Source organism: Martes martes (genome assembly GCF_963455335.1).
Source record: "Martes martes genome assembly, chromosome: 5".
Taxonomy (NCBI): Eukaryota; Metazoa; Chordata; class Mammalia; order Carnivora; family Mustelidae; genus Martes; species Martes martes.
Genome location: NC_137892.1, coordinates 63592072 through 63611682, shown reverse-complemented (window position 1 = coordinate 63611682; position 19611 = coordinate 63592072). Strand labels below are relative to the sequence as shown.

At 36.7% G+C, this 19611-nt stretch overlaps 1 protein-coding gene across 2 annotated transcripts in view; it reads right to left on the bottom strand.

Moving 5' to 3' along the window:
• The window catches only part of TBCA (tubulin folding cofactor A), a 74667-nt gene that overhangs the window by 5536 nt on the left and 49520 nt on the right, over nucleotides 1-19611 (bottom strand). For both annotated transcript variants that reach the window (XM_080803562.1, XM_080803561.1), the window contains one exon: nucleotides 13817-13922. In XM_080803562.1, the coding sequence (XP_080659688.1) occupies nucleotides 13817-13922 (106 nt within the window). The remainder of the gene's footprint in view (nucleotides 1-13816; nucleotides 13923-19611) is intronic.

Below are 19611 nucleotides of genomic sequence, written 5' to 3'. Positions count from 1 at the left end.
GGAAGTTTGGGGAGGCTTATTAGCAAGGCTCAAATTAGAACAATAAATAAATTACTAAACTAAAATCTGATCAATTACTTTTTTTTTTTTTTTTAAACAGGATTTTTTTTTTTTTTTTTTAACAGAAGCAGGGGGAATAGGAGAGGGATAGCAGGCTTCCCGCAGAGCAGGGAGCCCGATGTGGGGCTCGATCCCAGGACCCTGAGATCATGACCTGAGCTGAAGGCAGACGCTTAACTGACTGAGCCACCCAGGCGCCCCTGATCAATTACTTTTATAATCAAATGTATGTAAGTTGGAAAGGAAAAGCCCTAATTGGCAGATTTTCATTTTTTCAGAAAGAAGAGCTCTGTGAAATAATCTGGCCAATGTTAAGTTGTTCTGCTATTCTCAACTGAGATAAGATTTCTAATTTCTTTAATGATCCATTCACCCAGGGCTGGCTATAAATCCATAGGCACTCTAATATTGGATATCGGCTGCCTCTGGAACCAATGGTAACTGCATTAGCTTGCCAAACTGAGCTTTAGAGTTGTTCAGAGATTACTGTAACAATGGTTAAGTCTGCTTTTATACAAAGGTCAAATGGTAATATACTAATAAAGAGGTTAAAAATCCAACTGAAGAGAGGGAGAGACAGAGGGAAAATGGTAACTATGTAAGGTGATGGATATGTCAAGTAGCTTGATTATGGTCAATATTCACAAAGTATACATTCATCAAATCATACAATTTGACAACTTAAATATATACAATTTTAGACTGTCAACTATATCTCAGTAAAGCAAGGGAAAAAAGATATAAAGACACTCTGAGAAACAAATGAAGAATCGTAGAGTCAGAAGGGACTTAAGTGGTCATCTACTACAGGCTCCTCAATTTACAAACAAGAAAGCTGAGTCTCAGAGTGACTAGCTAGTTGATAGGATCTGAGTAATAACCCATGACTCTGATTTCAACTCTAGCATATGAATGAGTGATAGTGTAGCCAGACTCTAAGAAGGCTTCCAGTGATCCCGTTCTTGCATAGTCACCTCCCACACTACATTTGGGTTGCGCCTGTGACCAACAGAATGTGGCAGAAGTGGCTTTCTAGAACTTAAGACCTGAGGCTAAGTCTTTAGAAGGCTTTTTGTTTCCACATGGGCCTCTTGAAATGCTTACATTATGGAAATGCTTCTCTCAGGACCCGGTTGTCATGCTGTGAGAAGCTCTGAAGGATGGACAGAAGGAAAATAAAGATAAGAAGGAAGGAAGGAAGGAAAGAAGGAAGGAAGGAAGGAATCTGATTTGTATTTTGTGGTTATTGCTGAATGACTAAGGTTACTGCTCAATGACTAAAAAATAGTCTGGGCCCCTAGACCCTAAGATGTCAATAATTACTTTAAGTATAAATGGTTTAAATCCACTTCTAAGAGATTCATAGATTGGACCCAACTATATGCTGCTTACAAGAAAACCACTTCGAACAAAATGAAACAGAGTTGAAAATAAAAGGATGAAAAAAGATGTATCATGCAAACATTTAAACAAAAGAGTGACTATATTAATACTGGACAGACTTCAGAGCAAAAAAATAAATAAATTAGAGACCAAGAGGAATGTTACATAATAATAAAATGATCAATTCACCAAGAAAAAAACATGGTGATCCCTAAATGTGGATGTACTACATAAGAGAACTTCAAAATATGTAACATAAAAACTGATAAAACTAAAAGGAGAGAGATGAAACTACACATATAGCTGGGGATTTCAACACTTCACTCTGGTACAAGTGGTACAAGTATTAGACCAAAAAAGTTAGCAAAGTTATAAAAGGACTGAATAATGCCATCAACCAATAAGATCTAATTGACATTTATAGGACACTCTGCCTAAGAAAGGAAAAGAAATACTTTTTAAGCACCTACAAAACCTTCATTACAGGGGCACCTGGGTGGGTCAGTTAGTTAAGCTTCTGACTCTTGGTTTCAGCTCAGGTCATGACCTCATGGGCTGTGGGACTGAGCCCTGTGTTAGGCTCCATGATCAGTGCAGAGTCTGCTTGAAAGATTCTCTCTCTCCGCCCCTCCCCCATCTTACATGCACACTCTCTCAAATAAATAAATCTTTTTAAAAAAAAAAGGAAAAAGAAACATTCATTGCAGTATACCATAGTCTGGGTCAAATAACAACAATAAAACAAAAATCCCAACAAATTTAAATATTAAATAAAAGAACTGAAATAATACATAGTGCATGTACGAGTATTAAAAAAAAAAGTAGAAATCGTAACAAAAGTATAGCAGGAAAATCTTCAAATCACTTAGAAATTAAACATACTTGTAAATAACCCATGAGTCAACAAGGAAGTCTCAAAAGAAGAAGAGAAATACAGGGATAAATGAGAATGAAAATATAACATGTCAAATGTTACAGGATTCTGTTAAAGCAGTGCTGAGAGGGAAATTTATAGCAGTAAATGCTTATGTTAGGAAAGAGCAAAGACCTCAATTTAAAAATCTAAGTTCTAGGGCGCCTGGGTAGCTCAGTTGTTAAGCATCTTGTCTTCAGCTCAAGTCATGATCCTAGAGCCCTGGGATCAAGCCCTGCATCCAGCTCTCTGCTCAGTGGGAAGCCTGTTTCTCCCTCTCCTACTCCCCCGCTTATGTTCCCTCTCTCACCGTTTTTCTGTCAAAAAAATAAAATCCTTAAAAAACCCCGGAAAACAAAAAACTAAGTTCTTATTTCAGAAACCAAGAAAAAGAAGAGCAAATAAACCCAAAACAAGCAGAAGGGAATAATAAAAATAAGATTAGAAATGACAGAAAAAAAAAATCCATGAAACAGATGAATTTTTAAAAAACTAATAAATTTCTACTAACACTGACAAAGAAGGTACAAATCACTAAATCAGTAACAAAAAAATATCTCTACAGCTCTTGCAAGCATTAAAGGAAAACAACAGAAACTTGAGTTAAGATGGTGGAGCAGTAGGGGGAGTCTGGGCTTGAACACAGCTTCACCCCCTGATCACAGCTAGATCAACATAAAATAATTTTGAATACCTAGGAAATCGATCTGACAATTAAAAGAACAATGTGCACAATTAGAGGGAGAGAACTTGGCAGGCTTATTTTAACAAACAAATCAAAGCACACTTAGTTAAAGGTCCAAGCACTCCCCACCACAAACAAGGAGGAACCCTGCAAAGGACTGACTTGTGGGAAAAAGCAGCCAACACACAACAGCAGACTGCGCAGAGCATACACCAGAAACAATTCCTGAAGCACCAGGCTGTAGACAGTGTAGGACCCCTTCTTAATATCCTAATACTCTCAAGAGCATGAAAATAACAAGCTTTCATAACATGCAAAAGACAGAAACCTAGACAAAATGACAAGATGGAGGAATTTTCCGGAAAAGAAAGATCAAGAAGAAACCACAGCCAGAGATTTACTCCAAACAGATATAAGCAATATATATGAATAAGAATTTAGAACAAGAATCATAAGAATATTACAGGGTTGAAAAAAGCATAGGAAACACCACAGAAACTGTTGCTGCAGAGATAAAAGAGCCAAATAATGGTTAGGCCGAAATAAAAAATGCTTTCCTGAGATGCAAAATAGACTGGATGCAATCACAACGAGGATGGAAGAAGCAGAGGAACAAAAAGGTGATACAGAAGACAAAATTATGGAAAATAAAAAAGCTGAAAAGAAGACAGAAAGAAAACTAGTAGATCACAAAGAGACTTAGGGAACCCAGTGATTCCACAAAGCACACTAATATCCATATCATAAGAGTCCCAGAAGAGGAAGAGTGGGGAAAAAAGAGCAGATTTATTTGAACAAATTATAGCTGAGAACTTCCCTAATAAGTGGAAGGAAAACAGGTATTCAAGTCCAAAGGCACAGAGAACTCCCCTCACAATCAACAAAAACAAGTCAACACCAGGACATATCATAGTGAAACCTGCAAAATACAAAGAGAGAATTCTGACAGCAGCTAGGGATAAAAGGTCTTTAACCTACAAGAGTAGACATAAGGGTAGCAGCAGATCTGTCCACAGAATTTGGCAGGCCAGAAGACAGTGGCATGATACAGTCATTGTGCTGAAAGGGAAACATATGCAGCCAAACATACTTTATCCAGCAAGGCTGTCATTCAGAATAGGAGAGTTAAAGGGTTTCCAAAACAAGCAAAAACTAAAGGAGTTTATGAACACTAAACCAGCACCACAAGAAATATTAAAGCAGAGCTTTGAGCAGGAAAGGGGTACCACAATCAACAGAGACTGGAAAGGAAAAGAGACAATCTACAGGAATAGCAACTTTACAGGTAATACAATGGCACTACATTTGTATCTCTCACTAACTACTTTGAATGTAAATGGCCTAAATGCTCTAATCAAAACACACAGGGTATCAGAATGGATAAAAAACCAAGACCCATCAATATGCTGTTTACAAGAGACTCACTGTAGACCTAAAGACACCTCCAGATTGAAAGTGAGGGGGAGGAGGACCATCTATCATGCTAATGGACATCAAAAGAAAGCTGAAGTAGTTATACTTATATCAGACTAACTAGATTTTAAATGAAAGAGTGTACTAAGAGCTGAAGAAGGGCACTATATCACAATAAAGGGGTCTATTCAACAAGATCTAAAAATTCTAAATATTTATGCCGCAACCTGGGAGTAGCCAAATACATAAATCAGTTAATAAACAAACTTAAAGAAACTCATTGATAATAACACAGTAAGAGTAGGGGACTTTAACACCCACTCACAGTAAGGGACTGATTATCTAAGCAGAAGATCAACAAGGAAACAATGGCTCTGAATCATACACTGAACCAGATGGACTTAACAGATATATTCAGAACATTTCATCCTAAGGCAGCAGAATACACATTCTTTTCTAGTGCACGTGGAACATTCTCCAGGGTAGATCACATACTGGGTCACAAATAAGGCCTCAACCAATAGAGAAAGAGAGCATACTATGTATATTTTCAGACCATAATGCTATTAAAATGAAGTCAACCACGAGAAAAAATTAGGGAAGACTGCACGCATGTTAAAGAACATCCTACTAAAGAATGAATGGGTTAACCAGGAAATTAAAGAAGAAATTAAAAAAAAATACAGAGAAGCAAATGAAAATGAAAACAAATCTGCTTTGGAACACAGCAAAGGCAGACATTAAGAGGGAAGTATACAGCCAAACACAGGCCTTCCTCAAGAAGAATAGTTTCAAATACATGACCTAACCTTACACCTAGAGCAGCTGGAGAAAGAACAGCAAATAAAGCCTAAAGAAATAAATGAAATAGAAACCAGAAGAACAGTAGAACTGACCAACAAAACTAGGAGCTGATTCTTTGAAAGAGTTAGTAAGACTGATAAACCCCTGGCCAGACTTATCAAAAAGAAAAAAGAAAGGACCCAAATAAAAAAAAAATCATGAATGAAAGAGGAGAGATCAAAACCAACACTGAAGGAATATAAACAATTAAAAGAACATATTATGAGCAACTATATGCCAAAAAATTAGGCAATCTAGAAGAAATGGATGCATTCCTAGAGATGCACGAACTACCAAAAAGAAACAGGAAGAAAGAGAAAACCTGAGCAGACCCATAACCAGCAAGGAAATTGAAGCAGTAATCAAAACTCTCCCAACAAACAAGAGTCCAGGGCCAGATGGCTTCCCAGTGGAATTCTACCAAACATTTAAATTAGAATTAATATCTGTTCTTCTGAAACTATTCCAAAAAATAGAAATGGAAGGAATACTTCAAAACTCATTCTATAAAGGCAGCATTACCTTGATTCCAAAAGCAGAGTCCCCACCAAAAAGGAAAATTACACACCAATATCCTTGATGAACATCGATTCAAAAATTCTCAACAAAATACTAGCAAGTTGTAAGGAAAAAAAACCACCACTAATAAGTCTATAATACTGTTCATAATGCTCATGGATTCGCCACTTAGAAGAAATGAACCAATTCCTTCAAAACTACAAAGCACCAAAACTCAAATGATAACCCGGGTAGTTCTACAATCATGAAAGGAACTGAATTTGTAATTAAAAAGTTCAAAAAACAGAACTCTCCAAGCCTCAATAGTTCCACTGGACAACTTTATCAAATATTTAAGGAATGAAAACTAATTTCACACAAATCCTTTAAGAAAGAGAAGAGGGAACATTTTCCAATTAATTTTATGAGAGGAGCATTAACCTGATACCAGAACCAGACAAAGACAGTATAAAAAAAGAAAACTGCAGACCATAAACTTAGATGCAAAAATCCTCAACAAGGTATTAGTAAATTGTATGTTGACTCCAGCAACATATAAAAAGAATTACATACCACAATCAAGTGATTAAGCAGGTATAATATAAGACTGGTTCAACATTTAAAAACCAGTCCCTGTAATCCTACAATATTAGTAGGCCAAAGAAGAAAATTCATATGGTCTTATCAAATGAGACAGGAAAAAGCATGTAACAAAACCCCAAATACCCATTCATGACAAAAACACTCAGCAAACGAGGAATAAAGAATAGTGAGAAACACTATTTACCAAAATGTACAGCTAACATTATACTTAATGGTAAAAGACTGAATACTATCTCCTTAGGATTAGGAATAGGTGAGATGTCCACTCTCACCACTCCTATTCAAGACAGTACTGTAAGCCTTAGCCAGAACAATCAGGTAAGAAAAAGAAGTAAGACGTGCAGGTTGAAAAGAAAGAAACTGTCTCTAGTTACAAATGATATGCTTATCTATGTAGAAGACCAGAAGGAATCTACAAAAAACTTTTAGGAACTAGAGAGTTCAATAAGTCAAGGTTACAAGATCAACACAGAAAAAACTAAATGCACTTCCATATCTAACAGCAAAATATGTATGTGGAATCCAAAACTAAAAACAATACCATTTACAACATTTTCAAAGAAAATGAAATACTCAGATGTAAAACTGACAAAACATGCAGGATCAGTATGTTGAAAATTACAAAATGCTGATGAAAGAAGTCAGACCTAAATGAATTGGAAAGAGTTAACATGTTCATTGACTGGAAGACCTCACATAGTAAAGACATCAATTCTCTCCAAATTGATATATAGGGTTTTTTTTTTTGTTTTGTTTTGTTTTTTTAAAGTGTGCTCCACGCCTTGTTGTGGAGCCCAACATGGGGCTTGAACTCATGACTCTGAAATCAAGACCTGAGCTGAGATCAAGATTCAGATGCTTAACCAACTGAGCCACCCAGGTGCCCCCAAACAGTTATACAGGTTGTTTTTTTTTTTTTTTAAAGATTTTACTCAATTATTTGACAAAGAGTGATCACAAGTAGGCAGAGAGGCAGGCAGAGAGAGAGAGGGTGAAGCAGACTCCCTGCTGAGCAGAGAGCCCAATGCGGGGCTTGATCCCAGGACCCTGAGATCATGACCTGAGCTAAAGGCAGAGGCTTATTAACCCACTGAGCCACCCACACACCCCCAGTTATATAGGTTTAATGCAATTCCTATAAAAATCTTACCAAGGTGTTTTATAGACATAGACAAGCTTAATTTTAAAATTTTTATAGAAAGGCAAAGGAAGTAGAACAGATAAAACAATTTTAAAAAAAGAAGAAAACTAGAGGACTCACTTTCACAATTAAATCTTTCTCTATAGCTACAGTAATCAATATAGTGTGGTATTGGTAAATGAATACATACAGGTTAATGGATCAAAAGGGAGAAACAAAAATTAGACCCACACAAAGATGTCCAAAGGGTTTTTGACCTTTTCAACAAACACTGCTGGAGGAACTAGGCTTCTATAGGCAAAAAGATAAATCGATAAATTTCAAACTAAACCCCACCCCTTTAACAAAAATTAACTCAAGACTGATCAAAGCCTTAAATGTAAAACATAAAACCACAGATATTTTAGGAAAAAAAAAAAAACGAAAATCTTTGGGACCTAGGACTAGGCAGAGACCTTAGACTTGAGATCAAAAGTATAATTCACAAAAGAAATATTAGCCATAAATGAGATGTTCTCAAAATTAAAAACTATTGCTCAGTGAAAGACACTGTTAAGAGGCAGTGACTAAGAGAAAATATTTGCAAACCACATATCCAGCAAAGGGCATTTATTTGGAATATACAAAGAACTCTCAAAACTCAGAAGTAGAGAAACAAAGAATCCCATTAAAAAGTGGGCAGAAGACGGCTCAGTCAGTATTGCATGTCACTCTTGATCTCAGGGTTGTGATTTCAAACCCCATATTGGGTGTAGAGATTACTTAAAAAAATAAAATCTTAGCGGTGCCTGGCTGGCTCAGTAGGAAGTGTGTGGCTTTTGATTTTGGGGTCATGAGTTCAAGCCCCACTCTGGGTGTGGAGATTACTTACATAAATAAAAATCTTTTAAAAAGGGAGCAGAAGACATGAACAGACATTTCACTGAAGAGGATATACAGACACAAATAAGCAAATGAGAAGATACTCAACATTACAGCCATTAGGAAAATCAAAATTAAAAGCACAATGAGATATCACTATACATCTATCATGTAGGTGGTGGCCAAATGCTAAAATAAAAAATAGCGGTAACACCATAGGCCAGTGTGTGGAGAAATCAAAACACTCACACATCACTGATGGGAATGTGAAATAATACAGTCACTCTGGAAAAGAGTTCGGCAGTTTCTCTTAAGACAAAAAAATGTACTAATAAAACACAGCAATTTCTTGGGATTTTATCCCAGTAAAATGAAAACTTATGTTCTTGCAAAAATTGTCTATGAATGTTCACAGAAGCTTTTTTTATAAGAGCCCCAAACTAGAAACAATCCAAATGTTCTTCAGTGGATACATCCATACCATGGAACACTACTCAGCAATAATAAGGAACAAGGATGATCCACTCAGTGACTTAAGTGGACCTCAAGGGAATTATGCTTAAGTGGAAAAGCCAATTTCAAAAGGTTACATACTGTATAATTCTTCAAAGAATATTAATTATGTAGAACTCAGGGATGGAGAAGACAGGGGCTACAAAGAGGTAGCACAAGACAGTTTGTGTGGAAAGATTTTCCATCTTGACTGTCGTATTTATACATTCTACATGTGATAGAATTGTATATGGGACTATATACATAAACACACAAATGTATATACAGATACACACAAATAAGTACATGTGTAACTACAGAAATATAAATAAGCTCTGTGGTATACCAACGTCAACTTCATGGTCCAGACATTATAATTATAATTATATAAGATATTAAAATTGTAGGAGGACTAGTGAGGGGTATATGTGACCTCCCTTAACATTTACTGCAACTTCCTGTAAATCTACAACAAAATACAAAACAAGTATAAAAACAGAGCACCATTGATAAACCAGAGACAATAATATTTTCTTGTACCACTGGAAGTTATTTTAAATAATACTTTTATCACCGATAAAAGAAATATAGTGTTTCTTGCAGAATCAGTCTTGTGAAAGACATTTGATAAAATTCCTCTTTTAAACTGAGGTTTCCTATTATTTTCCACATACTTAAGAAAAAATTTCTCCTTCATTTTTAGGAAAAAGAAATACCAATTGTGAATGTTAACTCATGTTTCAAGTAAATCACACACAAAAAAAGTATGTGCATCCTTCTCAAAAAGACAAATTTTTACAACACTGCAATTATATGTAATAACTGTAAATCTTTATAGGGAAAATTGCACCAATTTGTCCGTTTAACATTACTTCTGGAAGATAAGAGATGAGTCATGCCTCAGGTGAAATAAGAGGGATATGTTTGATTATCACTGTTTATCATTTCTGTGGCAGATTAGGTTTAAAAAAAAAAAACAAAAAACCAGAATACCTTCACTGGTTGAGGGCAAAATCCTCTGTATCTCTAACTAGGATGAGCAGAGTAGAAAAGAAGAGTGATGTCATGAGCAGAGGACTAAAATTAATTTGGGCAATATCTGAAGGTTTCAATATATTGTCTAGCCCAAAAAGAAAAGGACAGCACAGAATAACTTTGACTGACTGATATTTTGGCCTCTTAGGGTCTTCTACCTAGTTACTTAGTTTACAAGAAACAAAATTAGACCTAATCTAGGAAAGGCCAATTTTGACAACCAAATAGGTAAGAAGTCTGGTAGGGACTGACAGTATGAATGTGCTATTACTTTTTAAAAAAAGATGTATTTATCTATTTGAGAGTGCCAGAGCACAGGGGAGGGGGGGCACAGGGCAAGAGAGAATCCCAAGCAGACTCCCCACAGAGCTCAGAGCCCAACGCGGGGCTCAATCTCATAACCCTAGGATTACAACCCTGAGATTGTAACCTGAGCCAAAACCAAGAGTTGGACACTCAACTGACTATGACACCCAAGCACCCAAGAAATGTGTTCAAAAGACCCATTAAAGCCAAAGCAAAATGGATCCACGTGAGAAAAGAGCCACGTTAGTGAGAAGTGGTTAAGGAAGGGATTTAGTTCAGAAGAGGAGGAAATACAGAAAGACAAGTAAAGAACCCACAAAATGCAGCACTTTGCTTTCTTGATATTTTCTACTAGGAGCACAACATATGTAAAGAAACTATTACCCACATTAAAGTTCCAGGCAAATAGAAAGAAAGCAGTGCTGTGGGCAAAGCAACTCTTACTACATATAATAAAAAAACATGAATGGCTGGCCAGAGTATAGCTAAGCTAGGGAAAGTAAATTGAGAAAAGCATATAGGCTGGATTAAAGAAAAGGTCTCATGAGACAGACAAAACTGCAACTGACAACTGTATAAACTATAGGTTAATAATAACAGTAAACAGAAATATTTATTGTTCTGTAATTATATACAGGATAGTATTTTTTAATGGAAGTGCTAGGGTGACTAGGAATCTAAGAAATCACCTTATAAACCATAACCACGTGACAAGAGAGAATTTTAACATAGCTGAGAGTAGAAAGGATTTTTTAAAGATTTATTTTATTTATTCGAGAGAGAGAGAAAAAAAAGGGCATGCATGTGCACAAGAGCAGGATGAGGGGCAGAGGGAGAGAATACCCAAGCAGATAGCCCTCACTGAGCATGGGGCTGGGGGTGGGGCTCAATCCCAGGACTCTTGAGATCATGACCTTCACTGAAACCAGGTGTTAGATGCTTAACTGACAGAGTCACCTACGCACCCTGGAAAGTATTTTTAAACAAAAATTTTCCCCTTTTTACATCTGCATATGTAGTCAATGATAATGTAGTTAAGTGGCTAGTACTTTTAAATAACAATGAGAACAGAAGAGTCAATGAAGAGTTAATCCCTACCTATAAAATAGTGACTTTACTGAAAGATGATCAATATATAAATATTAAAATAAAACAAGATTCTCTGATAATCTGTGACATTATCTGCAGAATTTTATTTAGAAAGAGAACACATTTATTCTCTATTCCGGTAACTTACAACTTTTACTCTAGCTATATGGCTATTTTTTTAATACATTACTGGTGATTAAAAGAACAGGGCAAAGAAAAAAATAACTGAAGTCAGGAGTTACATATCTGGGAAAATAAGCCTGATTGAGAAGGACCTGGAAGAAATAAAGTCAAATACTGTGTCATACTATTTCTTACTAGATGTTGGAAAACAACAGAGGACATAAAAGTGAGAGAGGAGCAAGAGTGATATAAATATTCATACAAGTACCTATTTAAAAAAGCATTTAACCATCATTATTTTAAGAATCAAAAAACTGTACTCCATATGTAAATCCTTATGAAGAACAGTTAGTCCACAGTGGTCAATATATCAGCAAACATACTGTATCTATAAATCTGTTTACAAATCCTTCCTCAATTTATGAAAATCTTAACAGAGGAGGGATATCTATCTCAGTGTTGAGGCAGAAGGTACGGGATGTTTAAAAGATAAAGAGAAATTTATAAAGAAAGGGTAGGTAGGAGAAGCAAGAAGAGCATCTCATACACATGTAGTATATCAGAGGCAAAGGAAAGAGCATGTGCAGGCAACAAAAAGGCTGGACCTAAGAGGTCCAGGGAGGGAACAGCAAGAGATAAGGTTGGATAAGCAGGTATCAAAAAGGAGACTGAAATTTGTCATGAGGATAAGTAGAAGAAGCCACTGAGAGTATAATATATATACTTATTTTGGTGGTCTTCTCATCAGTTTGGGGAAAGTATCTGTAAATTTAATATACAAGCACATTTAACATAAGATTAGGCCATTTATATATTAAGTATTTTCAAGTTTATTTTTTGTAGTAATCTCTATGAACTATGTGGGGCTTAACCTCAGAACCCTGAGATCAAAATCTCATATTCTTCTGACTAAGCCAGACAGGTGCCCTCATTTTTTATATTTAATACTTAAAATGGAGAGGAAGGATAGCTTAATGGATAAGAGTACAAACAAAAGGTTGATATCCAGGATCTATAAAGAACTCCTCAAACTCAACACACACAAAACAGATAATCATATCAAAAAATGGGCAGAAAATATGAAGACACTTCTCCAATGAAGACATACAAATGGCTACCAGACACATGAAAAAATGTTCATCATCCCTAGCCATCAGGGAGATTCAAATTAAAACCACATGGAGATACCACCTTACGCCAGTTAGAATGGCCAAAATTAGCAAGACAGGAAACAATGCGTGTTGGAGAGGATGTGGAGAAAGGGGAACCCTTTTACACTGTTGGTGGGAATGCAAGTTGGTGCAACCACTTTGGAGAACAGTGTGGAGATTCCTCAAGAAATTAAAAATAGAGCTTCCCTATGACCCTGCAATTACACTACTGGGTATTTACCCCAAAGATACAGATGTAGTGAAAAGAAGGGCCATCTGTACCCCAATGTTTATAGTAGCAATGGCCACGGTCGCCAAACCGTGGAAAGAACCAAGATGCCCTTCAATGGACGAGTGGATAAGGAAGATGTGGTCCATATACACTATGGAGTATTATGCCTCCATCAGAAAGGATGAATACCCAACTTCTGTAGCAACATGGACGGGACTGGAAGAGATTATGCTGAGTGAAGTAAGTCAAGCAGAGAGAGTCAACTATCATATGGTTTCACTTATTTGTGGAGCATAACAAATAACATGGAGGACATGGGGAGATGGAGAGGAAAAGGGAGTTGAGGGAAATTGGAAGGGGAGGTGAACCATGAGAGACTATGGACTCTGAAAAACAACCTGAGGGTTTTGAAGGGGCGAGGGGTGGGAGGTTGGGGGAACCAGGTGGTGGGTATTAGGGAGGGCATGTATTGCATGGAACACTGGGTGTGGTGCAAAAACAATGAATACTGTTATGCTGAAAATAATAAATAAATTTAAAAAAAAAAAAGAGTACAAATTTTAGACCTGGAACTCCTGCATTCAAACCCTAGCTATACTGCTTGGTGGTTATGTGACTTAGGCAAACTATGTAACCTGTATGTATCCGTATTTTTATTTTTACTTATTTTTTTAAAAATATTATTTATTTATTTATTTGACAGAGGGAGATCACAAGTAGGCAAAGAAGCAGGCAGACAGAGAGAAAGGAGGAAGTGGGCTCCCTGCTGAGCAGAGAGCCCGACGCGGGGCTCAATCCCAGCACTCTGGGATCATGACCTGAGCCGAAAGCAGAGGCTTTAACCCACTGAGCCACCCAGGCGCCCCTGTATCATGGATGTTTTAATAGTAAAGAAGAAGATAACAGCACCTTCTCAAAGGGCTGTTAATGTATTAGTTAACATGGTATTCTGTAAATGTTAGCTATTATTATTAAAGATACAATTTACCTGCTTTTTAATGGCATAATTTTCACCATCTTCAGCTTTCATTTTTTCAATTTTTTCTTCTTGTTGTTTTGCTTCTTTTTCATACATCATTTTTTCTTTGACCAATCTATAAATAAACCAAAAATGGTTCCAAGAATTAACTTTCTCTCTAGCAAAAAGAACATGGGAAACAAAGAAAATGTAAATATAAAACATACTTAAAATACCAAAGTATGTGTGCTGGCTGGGGAGGAGGAGAGGAGGAAAGAAAAATAGCCATAGATATAAGTCTGATCCTCAGGCCCTTAAGTCCTCTACCTGTCTAAATCAAGTGCAATCTTCAAAGCATGAAATTCTTAAATTTTTAATTAAAAACATGTTCCGTGATAATATTTGTATTTACAATGTAAAAACACTCAAAATTATTATGTACTAACATCTGCCTTGCCTTTTAATTAGTATGTATTTTCCAAACTTTTATACATATATTTGGAACATAATGGGAAAAAGCTCAGCTCACTGGAAAAAAAAAATCAGTATATTGCATGCCAAATTGAAAACAAGGAAGGATAACATTATTTTCAAAAGCAAAACTGTTTAACAAGTATTTACTATTCAATTAATTTTATGCCTAACCTTCCTTGTGTGAGGGACTGGGGTATATAATTTAGACATGATTCTCCTAGGGACAAACAGTGGAAACAAGTATTTATTTACTAAAACAAGAAAAGGTATTGATAAAGATCAGAGAGATTTTCAACAATAAACTGGAAGAGAGAAATACAAAGTTCTACTGATTTTTCCTCATATAACCAAAGTGCAATCAATCATAATAACTCAATCCCCTCTAATCCTGGTTTATCAAAGTTTCAATATAAAACAAAAATGTAGTTCAAGAAAACACTAACACTCTGATATAAACAATTATCTAAAAAGCAGAATAAAAAGCTTTCAGAGTCCATATGTATTAAAAGAAGCTTTCTCCATCTGGCTCACTTACTAATTTCTAGAACTGTGTTGCTGAGCTAGAATTTAAAAATTATTATTAGAGAATGACTTTTGTCTAATCATTTATAATGAAGATTTTTAAGTTTATTTCAAAACATTTAAAAAAAAAAAGACTTTATTTATTTATTTTAGATAGAGAAAGAGTGTGTGCATGCCAAGGGAGGAACAAAGGGGGAAAGAATCTCAAGCACCACGCAGGGCAATGAATATAAACAAGTAACAGAGGATACTCAAGAAACAATAAGGGAAATAGCAGTACTTGCGAAAGTACTATTTCTGGTTATCTGAGAAGAGCCCTAATGATCTGGGGTACAGAGGTCAGCTGAGAGTTAAATTTTTCTTCGAGCTTTTACATTTGAGTTTATTCTTCATTTGACTTTTAAAACATTCCTATAGCTAAATATTAATACCAAAAAACCCAATAGCCAAGCAGTGAATTATGATTACAGCCCTTCACCCATTCACTACCACATATAAAATGATAATAGTCAGTGTTATTCACTGGCCTCATTACGAGGTCTGACAATGAATACCACCTCTACGATGATGTTCATCATCCTCATATGCTTCTCCATTGTAATGGTGCCATCTTTCCTGATTTGGATCAAAGTCTACCAGTCTTTTCAATTTTGAATAATTTTAAAGTTCACTAGTTATTCCTTTAGCAATATTTTCTAAATTTTCTGGAATAAAGCAAAATTCAATTAGAAAGACAACAAAAATGTATCTAATAGTTGTAATTCTCTAAACATTGCTCTCTTTTCAAGTTTTGTAAATGCTATTAGTTAAAATAACAAGTACAAAAATAAGTCATAACTTATTATATTTTAAAGGCATAATTAACCGAAAATATTTTTCTTTTTTTTTAAGATTTTATTTATTTATTTGACAGAGAGAGAGATCATAAGTAGGCAGAGAGGCAGGCGGGGGGAGGGGGAAGCAGTCTCCCTGCTGAGCAGAGAGCCCCATGCAGGGCTCAATCCCAGGACCCCGGGATCATGACCTGAGCCAAAGGCAGAGTTGACCAACTGAGCCACTCAGGCGCCCCTGAAAATATTTTCTATTAATGTTTCAAACCCACACCCACAGAGAAACAATTTCAAAATCTGGTCACTTTCAGTACTTAGACAAATACATGAGAGGAAATTACAAAAATAAGAGCAATAGAAAAGGATAGACATAAGAAGGACAAAGGAGAAACTTTAAGAAATGACAATGATTAGGGAAGTGAAAATTACTTAAGACTTTTAACTATATAAGTATGGCATTAACATAATTTTTAAATATGTAGTCTGATGTTTTCTAAACCACTCCTTGGTATCCAAGTGGTCAAATAAACTTAAAAAACACTACTTGCTAGGGCACCTGGGTGGCTCAGTCAGTTAAGTATCTGACTCTTGATTCTGGCTTAGGTCTTGATCTCAGGGTTGTGAGATTGAGCTCTGCGTGGGGCTCTGTGCTGGCAAGGAGCCTGCTTAAGATTCTCTCTCTCCTTCTCTCTCTGCCCCGCCCCACCAAAAACAAACAAACAAAAAACCCCAAAGAATATGTATTCTTGTATTAGGATTATTCAAAGCAGCATTATGTATAAGAGGCCAAATGTGAAAACAACTCAAAAGTCCATCAAATGGTGAACAAATAAAATATGATATACCCATACAATAGAGTAATATTAAGCAATAAAAAGAAATGAAGTACTGATTAATGCTACAACATGGATGAAAACATCGTGCTAAGTGAAAGAAGCCAGAGAAGAAGAGTCCAAAATGGCAGAACAGTAGGAGACTCTGGTTTCATCTGGTCTCAGGAATCATTCTGAACACCCATGAACTCAACCAGAGATCTAAGAAAATAATAGCTGCAACTCTACAAATAGAAAAGCAACCACTTTATGGTAGAAGGTACGGAGAAATGAGTATGAGGCAGTATATGGGAAGATAAACTGCAGGAGGAGGGAGCCTAGGTAAGCCGGCTACTGGAAATCACAATCTTTAGAAGTCTGCTCCGGTGAGGGACAACCCTGCCTGAAAGGTGCTCAGGTGGCAAAGTGGGCAGAATCCTAGGTGGGGTAGTGTAGTCTCAGGATCCCCAGGGTCACAGAAAGACCAGGGGTGCCTGAGTGTGACAGAGCTCCCAGGCATTGGAGCAATCAACAAGCCCAGGAGCGGGCTCTCATGTCTAGGGTGCTATGAACTGTGCACCCCGGGATGGGCAGGGGACTACTCTCTGAGAAGGGGCCCAGCAAGTGGCAGAACCAGTGAGACCCCCCTTCATACCCTGCTGGAGGAGAGCCACAAGTATGTACTATAGGAGCCTTCAGAGTTTGGGGACTCAAAATGGGGTCCCATGCCTGAAATACAAAACACTGTAGCAGGCTGGGAGAGCACAGACAGCAGAGACCAGGCAGACAGGAGTGACTGACTGTTTTTCCCTGAGGGCACACTGAGGAGTGGGGCCCCAAGCTCTTGGCTCCAGGGCTGGAGACTGGGAGGCCATCATTTTCATTCTCATTCTTGAAAGTGGTGTGGAAAGCCTTCAGGGAACAAAAGCCACATATAGCAATCCAGCAGATCACTTAGCCTGGCCTCCTGGCAAGAGCAGTGCAATTCCTCCTGGAGCAAAGACACTTGAGAATCAATGCAACAGACTTCTCCTCCAGAAGATCAGCAAGAACATCCAACTAAGACCAAGATGACCAAGCAATGAGAATTGCAAAACTCCAGTGCTGGGGAATACAACATCTAAAATTCAATGTTTTCTCCCCCCATGATTCTTTAGCCTCTCAATTACCCCCCACCCTTTACAAGCAATTTCTTATTTTATCAGCTTTTAAAAAACCTTTTTAAATTTTCATTTTTATAGTTATATTCCATTCTTTCATTGTATTTAATTTTGTTATTGTGAATATATGCTTTTTTTCTTTATAATTTTGGGATGCAGTTTCTTCTAACAGACCAAAATATATCCAGAATCTAATGGATGGCTCTGTTCTTTTCACCTACCTGATCATATACTTTCTTCTTTTTTCTTTGTCTTTTGGGTTTTTTTTGTTATCTTAAAGCCTTTTTAAATTTTTGTCTTTACAGATATATTCTATCCTTTCAATGTATTTAATTTTATTTTTGTATATACATAAGTTTTCTTTTTTTACAATTTTTTGACATAGTTTCTTCTAACAAACCGGCCCAAATATACTTAGGATATCATGTATTGCCCTGTTCTGTTACCCTGTGTATACTCCTTCTTCTTTTCTTTTTTCTCCTCTTGTCTTTTAATGTTCATTTTTACAGTTACATTCTACCATTTCACCGTATTTAATTTTATTTTCTACATATGTAAGTTTTTCTTTCTTTACAATTTTGGGATCTAGTTTTCTAACAGACCAAAGCACACACAGGATCCAGTGTACTGCTCTGTTCCATCCACCTGTCTGATTATATTCTGATTTTTGTTTGTGTGTGTGTGCATTTAATATTTTATTTATTTATTGGACAGAGAGATCACAGGCAGGCAGAGAGAGAGGGGGAAGCAGGCTCCCTGCTGAGCAAAGAGCCCAATGCGGGGCTTGATCCCAGGACCCTGGGATCATGACCTGAGCCAAAAACAGAGGCTTAACCCACTGAGCCACCCAGCTGCCCCTGTATATGTGTGTTTTAATTTCAGTTTTACTTTTTGTTTTGTTTTGTTTTGTTTCAGGTCTAATCTGATTTGTTTAGCGTATATTTCTCTGGCCCCATTTTTGGCATTTTAGTATTTCTGTTCCTCACTGGGCAGAATGACAAGACAGAAAAACTCACCTCGGACAAGAGAATAAGAGGTGGTACTGACCGCCAGGGACTTAATCAGTATGGACTAAAGTAAGATGTCTGAACTAAAGTTCAGAATAATGATTATAATGATACTAGCTGGGCTTGAAAAAAGCATAGAAGACACTAGAGAATCCCTTTCTGGAGAAATAAAAGAACTAAAATCTAACCAAGTCGAATGCAGTAAAAATGAAGGCTCTAACTGCTAGGATAAATGAGGCAGAAGAAAGAATTAGTGATACAGAAGATCAAACAATAGAGAATAAAGAAGCTGATAATAAGAGAGATAAACCACTACTGGATCAGGAGGAGAGAATGTGGGAAGTAAGTGATACCATAAAGCAAATCAATGTTTGAATAATTGGGATCCCAGAAGAAGAGGAAAGAGAGAGGCGGGGGCAGATGGTATACTGCAGCAAATTACAGCAGAGAACTTCCCCACTCTGGGGAAGAAAACAAGCATCAAAATCTAGGAGGCATGGAGAACCCCCTCAAAATCAATCAAAATAGGTCAACACCCCGACATATAATAGTGAAACTTACAAATCTCAGAGACAAAGAGAAAATCCTGAAAGCAGCTGAGACAAGAGTTCTGAAACCTAAAAGGATTGTTCTTAATGTTAAGAAACATTAGATTGGCAGCAGACCTATCCACAGAGACCTGGAAGGCCAGAAAGGACTGGCATGAAAACTCAGGGTGCTAAATGAGAAAAATATGCAGCCAAGAATATTTTATCCAGCCAGGATGTCATTCAAAAGAAAAGGAGTGATAAAAGGCTTCCAGGACAAACAGAAACTAAAAGAAGTTGTGATCACCAAACCAGCCATACAAGAAACATTAAAAGGGATCCTTTAAGCAAAAGAGGACCCAAAGTAACACAGACCAGAAAGGAACAGAGACAATGTGCAGAAACACTGACTTTACAGGCAATACAATGGCACTATCTTTCAATAGTTATTTTGAATGTAACTGGGCTAAATGCCCCAATCAAAAGACACAGG